Source organism: Pagrus pagrus (assembly GCF_965226575.1).
Source record: "Pagrus pagrus genome assembly, chromosome: 9".
NCBI lineage: Eukaryota > Metazoa > Chordata > Actinopteri > Spariformes > Sparidae > Pagrus > Pagrus pagrus.
The window spans coordinates 7,295,741-7,310,038 of NC_140193.1; the positions used below are offsets into that span (position 1 = coordinate 7,295,741).

The 14,298-nt window shown below is 41.0% G+C and overlaps 1 protein-coding gene across 1 annotated transcript; it reads left to right on the forward strand.

Annotated features, from left to right (window-relative positions):
* Window positions 1-603: 603 nt before the first annotated feature.
* On the forward strand, window positions 604-11,321 carry LOC311262871 (lactase/phlorizin hydrolase-like; the record flags this gene model as incomplete). The annotated part of the gene is made up of 17 exons (XM_084362622.1): window positions 604-1,192; window positions 2,356-2,420; window positions 2,590-2,673; window positions 2,778-2,871; window positions 3,224-3,302; window positions 4,143-4,833; window positions 4,925-5,564; window positions 5,707-7,254; window positions 7,457-7,725; window positions 7,811-8,101; window positions 8,302-8,500; window positions 8,795-8,985; window positions 9,159-9,265; window positions 9,356-9,487; window positions 9,986-10,209; window positions 10,377-10,613; window positions 11,071-11,321. 17 exons carry the CDS (start codon window positions 604-606, stop codon window positions 11,319-11,321), a joined length of 5,691 nt encoding a protein of 1,896 aa, XP_084218748.1.
* Between the last annotated feature and the right edge of the window lie 2,977 nt (window positions 11,322-14,298).

Sequence of the window (14,298 nt, forward strand, 5' to 3'; positions counted from 1 at the left end):
TGGCAAGTCCATTTACCAATTCACCAACATGTGTTGCTGTCAACACATTTTGCTGCTATTTTCATCAATAAAACCAACCAAGTACATGTTTTATCAGCACCTTGATACGCCTCCCCTGTCTGGTTAATGGATTATCTTGGCAAAGGAGAAGTGCTCACTAATGCTGAGAAAATAAGCCTTTTTGTGTGAATATGAAAAGTTTTAGCTCCTTTTTTTTCGAACTCCAGAAAAATGGGAGCAAGAACAAAAGTTTTGAAAATATTATGTTTCAGAATCCAAGTCAGATTCAAAACACAAACAAAATATGTCGCCTAACAAGCAGCTGTGGTTTGTTGTTACAACTGAACACACACACACACTTCTTTTTTTTTTTTTTTTACCTAGCATCATAAATCTTTGCCTCCTGTTTGACCTGTTTTATCAGAAGTTTTTCAAGGCTGTGTCCACTCTTACCAAACACCATAAAGTATCACAGCGGTGGTGACCCCTGCATACTGTAGTGCCATGAAACTCAGGTTTGACTGAAGGTTCAAGCTTGTAAACAGTGCTGCTATAAAAGCTTCACCATGCAGTGGCTCGTTCAGTTCCCCACACACAGACAATATGTCGTTACTGGGGAGACTTCTCCCTCTGTGTTTACTAAGCGTGTATGGGTGCATGTGCCAGGAACATGATGGTCAACCACCGGCCATGTTTCTTGCAGGTCCTCTGACCAGCAATGGAGAACCCTCTAAAGGAGCAGACACCTTTGACTGCAGTCATCCCATTCCTCCAAGCTCATGGCAGTACTTTGAGTCCCTCCAGAGCAGAGGGGTTACTCACTTTAAAGTGCCGCTCTCATGGGCTCATCTTCTACCTACAGGCCTGTCCAGTCAGCCCCAGCAGGCTGTGGTTACCTGTTACCAGACTCTGCTGAAGCAGCTGCTCGACGTGGGCCTACAGCCTCTGGTCGTCCTTCATGGATCCACAGTGCCAGAAGCTCTGAGATCACGGTATGGAGGCTGGGAGAGCGAGAAGCTGAAAGAGATGTTCCAACAGTACGCTGAGTTTGTGTTCAGAGAGTTTGGACAGCTGTCAGACTCCTGGGTGACACTGAGCAGCCTGGATGAGCTGAGGGATGCTGAGCTGCAAAACGCTCTTGATGCACACTCCAGCATCTACCGCCGTTACCACCAGCTGTTTCCTGGGAAAGGTAGGAGATCAATTCATTGCATCATGTGCTGAAGGCTAATGATATCTTGTATAAAACTTTAGAAACATCTTTAGACAAAAGGAGACAAATCTGGTCAATCATCAGGCAAATGTGCTACTTATTAACCTCTTATACCTCATTTTGTCCCTTAAAAGTCCAAGTTAAAGGTGCCCAATGTATTTTTTTTTTAAAAAGCTGGGAAAGTTAATATTTACAACATTAAAGGAGCTCTGTAGATCATCTCTCTGGTGCTGGAAGTCGGTCATTAGTTTGTGTTAGTGGATCCCATTTCTAAACTAACATTAGCTACTGTTGCTGAGAGAGGCACTGAGAAGAGGCACTTGAGAATGTGCTTAAAGTCCTTTGGACTGTCCATCATGAAGAAATCCAGAGTCTAGCTGCTTTAAAAACTTTAAACAAAGCTTCCACAGGCTTGTACAGGCAACTGAGAGAGACGGGAAGGTCTGACTTTTCATGTCACGGTACAGTCTGCTCACATATGGCCAGTAAAAAAGTGATTTTTATGAAGAGTCGTAGGAAGAGTGCTAGCCCAAAATATATTACAATATGAACAATATGGATACATTGAACTATAGTCATCTAGTGGCAACAAGATGACTAATAGTGATTAACAGTTGTACATCTTGTTATTGAGTTACTTATGGATGAATCAATGGTTGAAAATCCTTCTTCATCCTCCGCTGGGGACCCGCTGGAAGCCCTGGATGCAATTTTGGGAACCAAGGTTCAGAACAGAACAGAACAGAACAACAGAACTGTTGCTTAAAACATGGACCTCAGTAAAGTCTTGTCAGTCTTTTTACGGCACTAATCAACATGACTGTAAGATGGGGAAAGTCAAGGTTATAATAATATTTTTGAATCATCTTTCTTATCTCCTGTTGTAGCTGTCAAACTTTATCAGATTGATCGATAGATAGATTTTTATTGTCCTCAAAGGGGATATTTGTTTCCACGGAGTGCATTATGTTTCCCCTCAGAGCATAGATAGATGTGAAGTAATTATGGCAGTGTTTGATAATGGTTTCCATATCTGTTGACCACTTGTACCAAAGTTCATGATAAGGAAGTGGAGTGATGTAGGGGAAAGGAGAATGCACTCTCTCTAGCTAATACGTTAATTATCATGTCATGTGTTTCAGATGGAGGAGTATCAGTTGGTGTAACGGCCAGTAAAGTCCCAGTCATCTGTGACACTCAGCAACTGGTGAGATCACATCATCACACAGAACATGAGCACATAATACATGTTCTGAGTTGCCATAATATCAAAATAGCATATGTATAAAAATGTGGTATGTTGATTGTATTTGTGCCAGGGAAAAGTTAAAGGCCTTCCACATCCAGTTACACTCTCACATGAATCTCTATTTCAGAAATATTCAGATTTCCTCTCTGTTAAAATTCAATATGACTGCACCAATGGACAAAACCTGGCTGAGGAACTGCAAAATGTTTTGGTATGTACAAATGTAATTAAAAATTTTAGTTAACAGTCTTCAGTTCTGTAATTGTCAAGCTTTAACTGATTTTTTTTGTTTTTAACATTACTATTTTCTTGCAGGCAAAGTGTGGAGAGAAGCCAATTCTCTTTTATGAGGTGAACATCGATGACTGTTCCCCTTACGAGCTCCTGTCAGATACCAAAATCTCAAATGGTAATCTCCATGATCTAGAGTCACAGCCTTAGAGTAGTGAAATAATGTTGCTTACTAGTTAAAAGTAATCCTCAAACTCAAAGTAGAAAACAAAATTGCATCACAGGTCACTTTATACACTTTGATTTGCCGTCCTGTCAGAAATACAACTAATAGTGATATATTGTGATTGCATTCATATAAAGTCATTTATATATTCATACTTGAGCTAGACTTTAACTAGCATTTAACTACTGTATGATATGTAAGGAAACATGGCATCACAAATCAAGGATTCAAATTTGATACCATGGATACATGCATCATACTGTAGGATACATGACATTTATGATATATTCTTATACTTTTACAGCACTGAGCAATGGAGACCACAATGTTCTTGGATTCGACATGGAAGATATGTTCGCTCCAGATGACACTAATCCAAAAAGGTATAATTGTGCATACAGAGAATTAAGAATTTAATCTGCAAAATATCTTGACTCACCCCGGTAAAAATTCTTGTGTGTCCTTGGAGCAGAAAACACACACACAAAATTACAACAGAGGAAGTCTGTAGAAAGATGAAAATAGATAATGTACGGCACTTCACTATTACACAATATTCATTCATGTGTTTTTGCAGCCCAGTCTTCACATTTTTGCAAACTACTGATACATTAACATTTGTTCGTGTTAGTGTTAGTTAGTTGACATTCCTACAAAAGGTAGCACATCACATTCACATTACACTTATATCACCTGACTTTCATATCAGGAGGCAGAGGGGATGGTGGTGGATATACAAGCAAGGTAAAGCATTTGTATGCATGGAACCACTGGATATATTTGATGAGGGACCACAGCGTTTCATCATTTGCTAGACTATTGGATATTTTTAAGGGAAAACCTAGGGACAATGTCAAGCCGTGTTTGTAGCAACAAAACATTTTTTTTTTTTTTTTGAGACCTCAGGACATCTCCAGCCATGTTTGTGGAGACTTAAAGAGGTCATTTAAGCAAAAACATTATCATTTCCTAACCTTAAACAAGTGTTTTTTGTGCCTAAACCTGACCAGACTATAAGCACAGCGTTGTCAGAAAAAAAAATTGAAAACTGAACCTAAAGAAACTTAAAATTGCAACATAACGAAATGTCCATCCATGATTTGCAGAAACATACATTGCCAACTTTCATTATTCTGGCGATTGGTCAAAAAGCACTTTGACTTTATTTCTCCTCAAGTTTCCATTTAATTGTATTTTCAATGTCTTGTTCCTTTTGTCTTCAGTCGTTCACACCAAAGTGACAATAACAGAAATGATCTTCAAACATCATGTTTAGCGACCTACTGCAAAACCTGGAGCAATTTTGCAACCATGACCTCATCCGAGCGATATGCCTTCCTGAATGAATCCTTTCCTATTGGCTTCCAGTGGGCCACCTCCAGTGAGTCCTTCAAGGTCGAAGGAGGCTGGTTAGAAGGTGGGAAGGGAGAGACCATCTGGGACCGTTTTGGCCATGAAAACAAGGTTTTTGACAATCAGACAGCCGATTTAGCTTGTGACAGTTACCACAAGGTGGATTATGATGTCTATCTGTTGCGAGGTCTTCATGCCAACACCTACCAGTTTTCCATCTCCTGGGCCCGTATTTTCCCCTCAGGCTTCAGGGACAGCCATTCAGAGAAAGGGGCTCTGTACTATGACAAGCTGATCGATGCCCTCATTGATTCTGGCATACAACCTGTTGTCACTCTCTACCACTGGGATCTGCCCCAGGCACTCCAGGACAATGGTGGATGGACCAGCACTTCCATTGTTGAGGCCTTCAAAGACTACGCAGACTTCTGCTTCTCCAGGTTTGGAGACAGGGTCAAGGCCTGGAACACATTCAGCAGCCCCTGGGTGGTGAGCCATGCTGGGTATGGCACTGGTGAGCATCCCCCTGGAGTGAAAGACTATGTGGTTGCCTCCTATCAGGTGAGAGTAATGGTCTAACCATAATGTAGACATGCACTGCATCATTGTCATTCTTATCTTCTAAACACAACCATTTATTTTGGATTTGCAGGCCACTCACAATATGCTCAAGGCCCATGCTGAGGCCTGGCATGTCTACAATGACAAGTACAGGAAGACACAGGGAGGGGAAGTAGGCATTGCACTGAACTCAGACTGGGCTGAGCCTATGGACCCCTCCAGACCTGAAGACATAGCGGCTGCAGATCGCTACCTGCAGTTCATGCTGGGCTGGTTTGCACATCCTATATTTGTGGATGGAGATTATCCTTCAACACTCAAGACTCAGATAGAGCAGAAAATAAACGAATGCCCCCTCTCTGTGCCTGCAAGACTTCCAGTTTTTACTCCTGAAGAGAGCCAGAGGATACAAGGAACAGCAGACTTTTTTGGATTAAACCACTATACCTCCCGGTTGGTCAACAGCAGTGATGGTGGCTGCACCCCTGGTCCTCAGGGGGTGGGTGACTTCCAGGCACACGTTGACCCTTCATGGTCCTCGACAGCTTCTGACTGGATCTATTCTGCACCTTGGGGTCTCCGGAGGCTTCTAAACTACATTTCCACAGAATACTTGACTGTTACCAAAGTGCCTATCCATATAACTGGGAATGGTATGCCGACTGGGGACACTCTCAATGATGTCCAACGAGTAGAGTACATGAAGGGCTACATCAATGAGGCCCTGAAAGGTATGGTGTTAAAAGGAGCTGTTTATATAAATATACCTTTATTCATACTTTAGACAAAGCTTTTCCCAACTTTTTCAGAACGTGTCATGCAAGTTCATGTTGAATAAGATTTAGTTGCTGAATGTCTTTATTCTCTCACCAGCTATACATTTGGATAAGGTAAATGTTCAGCGGTTTACTGCCCAGTCACTCATGGATGGTTTTGAAGGTCCACAAGGCTACAGTGAACGCTTTGGATTGCACCAAGTTATGTTTGACCTACCTGACAGACCTAGGACCCCAAAGAAGTCTGCCTACTTCTATTCCAAAGTTATTGAAAACAATGGTTTTGCCTTCAAAAAACTTCATGAACCAGAACTTACAAACATGGTGCCAAATAGACTTCCCTCACTCCCACCTTCCACAGTCCCATCCAAAGCCTGGATAGTTTGGAGGAACTTCTCCAGCCAATCAAATTTTCAGAGAAAACTCTATCACTATGGCACTTTCCCGCACGGTTTCAGTTGGGGAGTATCGTCTTCCGCTTACCAGATTGAAGGAGGCTGGAATGCAGATGGGAAGGGGTCCAGTGTCTGGGATACATTCACCCACAAACCTGGCAGTATTCCTGCTAATGCAAACGGAGATGTGGCCTGTGACAGCTATAACAGACTTGAAGAAGACCTCTATATGCTTCGAGCTCTGAAGGTAAAGACATACAGATTCTCTTTGTCCTGGTCCAGGATCTTTCCTGACGGTCGGCGTGCCTCCCTGAACCAGAAAGGTGTTGACTACTACAACAGACTCACTGATAGCCTCGTGGGGTACAACATCACTCCCATGGTGACACTCTACCACTGGGACCTCCCTCAAGCTTTGCAAGACCTTGGTGGCTGGGAAAATGTAGACATGATTGACATTTTTAATGAGTTTTGTGACTTTTGCTTTGCCACCTTTGGAGACCGAGTGAAATTTTGGATGACCATTAACCAGCCTCACACAATTGCCTGGTCAGGATATGGACTTGGACAGATCCCACCAAATATTAAGAATCCAGGAGTTGCACCATACAGGGTTGCACACAACCTTATAAAAGCACACGCTAAGGCTTACCACACATATGATGATAAGTATCGCAAAACCCAAGGAGGTCTAGTGTCCATTGCCCTCAATGCTGACTGGGTTGAACCTGAAGATGTTAATGTTCTCCGTGAAGTGGTGGCTGCTGACCGCGCTCTGCAGTTTCAACTGGGTTGGTTTGCACACCCCATTTTCAAGAATGGTGACTATCCTGATGCAATGAAATGGCAAGTTGGAAACAAAAGTGAGCTCCAAGGTCTTCCAGAGACAAGACTACCTTCCTTCACTGAAGAAGAAAAGAACTTCATCAAGGGAACTGCAGATGTGTTCTGTGTAAATCATTATACTACAAAGATAGTCGGCCATGTTGCAGCTCGGCTTAACCCTCAGTCTTATCAATATGACCAGGACTTGACAGAAGCAGAGGAAACAGATTCACCTACTACTGCCATCAGTAATCAGAGAGCTGTAGCATGGGGTTTGAGAAGACTCCTCAACTGGATCAAAGAGGAATATGGAGATCCAGAAATTTACATTACTGAGAATGGAGTAGCTACAGATGTCAAGACCACAGCTGATGACATAGACAGAGTATTTTACTACAAAACCTATGTTGATGAGGCTTTGAAGGGTGAGTTCCTAAAGTTTAAGACTATACTTTTTGGTAGTACCCTTGATCTAGCAACGTGAAGCTAAAATCTGGTGGAAACCACCCCTCATCCTAATTCCTGACATTGATGACATGATTTCTGAATCTAAAAAATGTTTAATGCCCCCGTGGTTTTCTCTATTCCATTCTCAATTCTGTTATCTCTATCCATATTTTTACACAGCTCATAATCTTGATGGCGTGAAGGTGAAAGGATACATTGCAACATCTCTCATGGATTCTTTTGAGTGGCTCAATGGTTACACAGTAAACTTTGGGCTGCACTCCGTCAACTTCGCAGATCCAAGCAGGCCGAGGACACCCAAGCGTTCTGCTCACTATTATTACCAAGTCATGAAGGACAATGGCTTCCCATTACCAGATGAAGAGAAGATACTTTATGGACAGTTTCCCAAAACCTTTCACTGGAGTACCGCTAGTGCCTCTTACCAGGTAAGTAACGATGATGCATTTAATCTACAATGGCAGAGTGCACTTGTATCAATATACAGGCATGAAGCACAAACTTTCATTTCAGATTGAAGGGAGCTGGAGAGCCCATGGAAAGGGACTGAGCATCTGGGACAAGTTTGCCCACACCCCTTTTAGGACAGACGACAGTGACAATGGCGATATTGCTTGTGACAGTTACAACAAGATTGACGAGGATGTGGCCGTGCTGAAGAAGCTGAAGGTGACCCACTATCGCTTCTCTGTGTCCTGGCCCAGAGTGCTTGCTGATGGCACCAACAACCACATCAACGAAGCCGGACTGAACTACTACCTTAGATTACTGGATGCCCTGGAAGCTGCTAATATTCAGCCCCAGGTAGGCAATGCTGTTGTTCATAGCTACTAATGTTTTCTATATGTAGTAATGTATTTGGACATTTGTTAATTTGATGGCTCCTAATGCTAGTATCAAGAACATTAGAAGTGCATATCTTGTCTTAGCAAAATACAATTGGGCTCCATAGGGAAAACATCACCCAGTATTGTAGTTCAAATTTCCTCTCATCTGTTTCTCAGGTGACCCTGTACCACTGGGACCTCCCCCTGGCTCTACAAAAAGTCGGAGGTTGGCAGAATGAAACCATCGTCCAGAGATTCAGAGATTATGCCGATGTTTTATTCAGCCGACTTGGAAGCAGAGTGAAGTTCTGGATCACTCTAAACGAACCCTACATTGTAGCCAACCTTGGCTATGGATATGGTACCTTTGCCCCAGGTAATGAAACAAATTTCTTTTGGATCAGGGTGTAAGAGAAACTTTTACAAAGTGAATCAAAGCTGTAATCGGAGAATAATTGTTATTTAATGTGCTTTACCAATATTTTACTCATGGTTACTCAATTGACTGTATATAACTATCATGTTTTTAATGTAACTTTAGCAACACTAGTATTATAGAAGAAAGAATCCACCTTAGAAGAAAAAGTTTTGTGGGAAACGCCTTATCTGAAAACTTTATACTCTGTAATGATGAATAGCAACAATGTCAATAACACCTCAAATGTTTCAGGCATTGTGGGAAAGCAGTATATCGCAGCTCACAACCTGATCAAGGCCCACGCTGAGGCCTGGCACCTCTACAATGACAAGTACAGAGCAACACAGCGTGGAGTCATCTCCATTACCATCAATTCTGACTGGACGGAGCCGAGGAACCCATACAAGCAGGAGGATGTGGATGCAGCCAACCGCTACTTGCAGGTAGACACTGACACTTTTTTTTCCCCCAGAAAAGTTTAGATAGTGTCAAAACAGCATATGAAAAGGAGATTGAGCTGCTTTCAGCAAAACCTTTTCAGTTGCATGGTGTAACCCACACAACCGGTATCCAAAGCAACTTATAAGAATCATATAACATATATTTTATCCTGCAGTTCTTCATTGGCTGGTTTGCCCATCCCATCTTCAACGGTGACTATCCTGAATTGATGAAAACACTTATTCGCAAAAGAAGCCTTGCTGCAGGTCTCCCTAAATCACGGTAAATGAAAAACAGTTTCTCAGTAAATGCATGTTTAAAGAGAAGTTCTGGACTGGGTTTTGAAGAAAACTCTTCTTCTCTCTAATATAGGCTTCCTGAGTTCACCCCTGAGGAAATCAAGAGGATCAAAGGCTCTCACGATTACTTTGGCTTCAACCATTACACCACAGTTCTTTCATACCCAGTTGATCTGGGTAATCAGCAGGATTATGAAGGTGATAGGTAGGTTGGAATTGTCTAAAAATGAAGTCAGTGAATGTGGCTACATAATTTGAATAATTTGAACATGCAGATTTTCATCAGCAGTGATGGTTGTTTAACTATAACGCTATTTCAGTCTACTCAAAGCGCTGGAGCTGCCATGCAAAGTGCCGACCTGCTCATCAGGAGCAATTTGGGTTCCAGTATCTTGCTCAAAATACATGCATTCAACATGCAGGCAGGGGAGCCAGGGAATCGAACCAGCAACCTTTCAATTACTCAACAACCCCCTACCTCCTGGGCTACAGCACCTTTAAGATTCCACTTTACTCCTTGACTTTACCGAACTACATCTTTTGTTTTCACTGTTTTGACCAAGATCGCCCCTGCAACAAAAATTATATTTAATTGCATTTAAAACGAAACACCTACATCACATGGCCACAAAAGTAGATGCTGAAATATATCTAACATACAATATTTGACTAATGCTGAGCCAATGTCTAATCCAAAATCCAGGGGCAGTGGCGTAACCCACGACCGCACCTGGATTGGCTCTGGCTCCTTCTGGTTAAAGATCACTCCATTTGGATTCAGGAAAATCCTCAAGTTCATCAAGGATGAGTATGGAAATCCACCTGTCTACGTCACAGAGAACGGGATCTCAGAACGAGGAGCGGTGGACTTGAATGACATCCACAGAAAGCACTACTATGAAAACTACATTAACCAGGCCCTGAAAGGTACCGGAGACAGTAAAAGACAAGTATCTAACATGTTATTACTTTTGTACAAGTGAGCCTTGTTTTGCATACATATCTTTTAAATGTACAGGTCAATAAGAGACAAGACACAAAGCTCTATTTAGGACAAGGTTTGTTAAATGTAGCTGTAACTGTTGATCTTTCAGCTCTTGTTCTGGATGGAGTTGATCTGAGAGGCTACACAGCCTGGTCGTTAATGGACAACTTTGAGTGGGCTGCTGGCTACTCCGAGCGATTTGGACTTTTCTTCGTGAACCGCTCTGACCCCGCTCTTCCTCGCATCCCTAAAAACTCAGCTTCTCGCTACGCCACCATCATCACCTGCAATGGCTTCCCAGACCCGGCCCTCGGGCCCCATGAGTGTTTGAACCCTGAACCTGCAGGTAATGTAATGCTGAGTCCAGACATTCAAAGACGATGTGATTATTATAGGATTTAGGACACTAACCCCTAAATGATTATTGAAATCTTAAAAAAGAAGGGCCTATCTTCAATCTTATTTAGTTAAAAATATACTTTTTTCCTGTTTCGTTTTCTCAGAGGAGGATTTAACATTCTGTCATTGAATTTATTATGTTATATCTCAAAAATGACAAAGGTAATATCAAGGCTTTAAGGATCCACCATCTGATTTAGACATGGCACTCCTGCCTAAATGATTAAAAATGGCTTCAAAATATCTGTCCACACCATGCATGAAGGGGCTAGATTTTAATTCTGGAGAGAAAGAAAACAAAAATATATATATATATTTTAAACAGATCTGATCTAAATGAAAAACATAAGGTGAACAGGAAAGAAAAAATTTAATTTTCCTTGTTTCTACTTGTCTTTCAACAGCTACAAGTGCTCCCACGATGCCCACACCAGATATCACTGCACATACATCTGTCCCTGTTCTGCCTCCAAACATGGTGGACTTCCTGGGTCTGAAACTTACACCTCATGATGCTGAAGTCGCACTTTATGTCATCTTTGCATTCCTTCTTGTGAGTGCACTTGGTATGATCTTTGTTGTGTATCGGCTCCTGAAAACGAGAAAGAATTTAAAGAGAGCTCCAGCAGGATCCGTTAAGATGGAGAGAATGTGAGGAAACTTGTGGAGGGAAGTGAAAACTCTGTAAATCAAGTTTTTGGCAGCTTTTCTGGCTCCAGATGACACAAACCTGGATAGTTAACACATGAATGGCTGCCTATTACTGCCTAATAAATGAAAATGTTGTTTTCTTTTCAGAATCTTACATCAATATAAAGCAACTGTGTTATTTAAGGTTTTGGGGCATTTTACCTCCATTTTGATCAGATCTTTATTACAACTACCCATGAGAAATATGTTATTTTTCCTACAAATTGAGATATTCTACTTTTTATTGAGACACTTGAAGATAACGGCAAATTATCTCAATATAAAAAATGTTATTGAATGTAAATAAATTGCAATTTTGTTTGGCAAACTGCTCAATTAATTGGTAATGGCACTTTGCCACCATAACACTGTTGTAATGTGTATTATTTGTAACAGCTTTGGCTCAAAGAGAAAAAACTCAAACCAACATTCGCAGTTACTCCAACCATGTCTGTGCCTTTACTTCTTACTACACTGAAGAAAATCTGTAAATATTGGATTCAGCGATGTTTCAAATTCAATTAAAGTTTTTTCCTTCAGTGTTTCCAGTTTTTGTGTCATTGTCATTGATCGACCTCTGGATGGCGCCAGTGAATCATTTTCTGTCAGGACATTGGCTGTGACGCTGCTGTCGCTGTAATACGAAGCAGTTTTACATTAATATCAACATTGAAATGAACCTAAAGCTAAAGAAGGGGATGAATCAAGAAATCAAATCAGGCTTAATAGGAGGGTGTACCTTCATCATCATCCTCATCATCATTATCTTTACCTTTATTTAAAGGGGCAGTATGTAGTTTTGGGGAACACATTTTAATCAGAAGAGAAAAAGCTTCAATGATTGTTTTTTTATGACTAAACAAACTAAATAAACAAACTCTTTTTGTTTTCACGACTGAATAAACAAACTGACCTTAAAGGACAACACGATTTCATACTTTTACACTGTTTCAAAAATAATAATAATGAAAAAAAAATACACAGTGCCCCTTTAAACATGGGAGGCCATTGAGAGCAAGCTGTGTTTTTTTTTTTTTTTTTTTTTAAATAACGCCCAGATAACACCAAATATAAAAACAATACACTAGTTTTTTAGATTGCGGCACGTTTAAAACAATAAAAGCGATTTTGCATTCAACATAAATTAATAGCAGTAACATCATTTCAATTAAAACACCTATATTTGTATCGCTCACTGTCTAATAAAAGAGAGTTAAGGAGGTTAAAATGGATTAAAACATCTCCGTTCACACTGCTCAATATCTATTAGAAGAGATGCAAATTAATTTAAGAGTTTCTGCAGGTGGGTCCATTTAGATAAACACTATTGTCGTTGTGTGTTAAAATACAATAAAACTTTGTACAGTGTGTAATATTTTAGATCTAATTTCCCAATCTCAGTATTGACAAAGTGATCCTTAAGGACAAAACAGTCTTATTTTCAGATTGAGCAACACATGTTTTCCATATTCATTTGTTCTTTTTCTTTTGGTTTTGATCAAAGGAACTGTGATCCAAATCCTGACAAGGATGAAACATTTATTTGGAGTTTTTACTGAGCTCTGAAACCACAACCTGCCTCATGATGCAATGCTTACAGAATTTCCCAATGCGACTAATAAAAGTTTTTTATTGATGTATTTGATAGCTTTCTGGTACATCATGAGTCTTAAACTGCTCCAATGAGGCAGTTTTGAAGTTTTAAAGTGAATTGAAGGGTAATTTTTATCACTGCTATGCTACATCTTCTGGGGATTTGAACCATCACCTCTCAGGCCACAGGACTTAGTTTGCCACTGTTCCATCGATGACCTCTGGCTATAAAACCATCACGAGGCAGTCAGACGTGCCCCTACATGTTCCTCCCACTCAATAACACGATCCACACAAACAGCTCCTCCCTGACAAGGTGCTCGCGGGGCAATGCACATCTTCTCTGCACTCCTGCTAGGATACCTACGTCTGGTCTCCAGGGCGACCCGCCTTCGCAGCAGGATGTGCGCATTAACGAACGGTGGGTGTCTGTCCTGCACGCTCTCCCCCGCTCTCTCCCCAACAGCTCCGATCGACGAGGGGCCTGTTCAATATCTTGAAACCCCAGAGTCTGTCAGGATGGGGTATGAGTCAGACTGGAAGGAAAACACATTCGCTCATAGTTTCATGAAAGGTTTTTAGGTCAGCTTGATTAACTTGCGTAAAAGTTTGATGACTTGCACATGTGTGAGTTCCTGCCAATCTCAGGGTTATACACATGTGTATACTGGAAGGACTCGGGAAGTGTGACTGTTATAATAAATTGAAATAATTTCATACATCATGTGCAGTGAATAAAACATGACAGGCTGCACGCTGAGTATTAACTTAAGCTTGGTAATTCAATCATTAAACAGCAGCAGCAGCAGCAGCAGCGTTACGACTTGCATATGTGATGGTGTGTGTGTTTGTACTGTAACACAGGAGAATACACTGATGGTTATTCTTGTATAACATGATGATAACACAATCATCTCAGTTTTGCACTCAAGACTTTTACAAAGAAGAAGGTTCTGAAGTTTTCAGAACTTGGGTCAGAGGTCACCTACCGGTCGCCCACCTTTGTTCAGCAAGATAATCTTCACAGATGAGCACCACCTTTTATGATTTTTGAAGCGTAAATGAAATCGCCAGAAGTTAAAAGCTAGTGTTAGGCTACAAACAAACAGCATCAAGATTGTGTAACATCACCATCACTGAGCTTTGCACCACACTATACTATACACACTTTACTATAAGTTGATGGATCTATGATGTGAAAAGTTAGATCTTAAATAGTTTGAAACTAAAGTCCGTCTGTAAAGTCTTTGTGTTCAGCGTGATGATGTTTAACTTCCCCGACAACTTCTGCACTCTCATTTAGCCACTCGTTAGCAACCACAGTTTCTAACACACTTGAACACTTTATA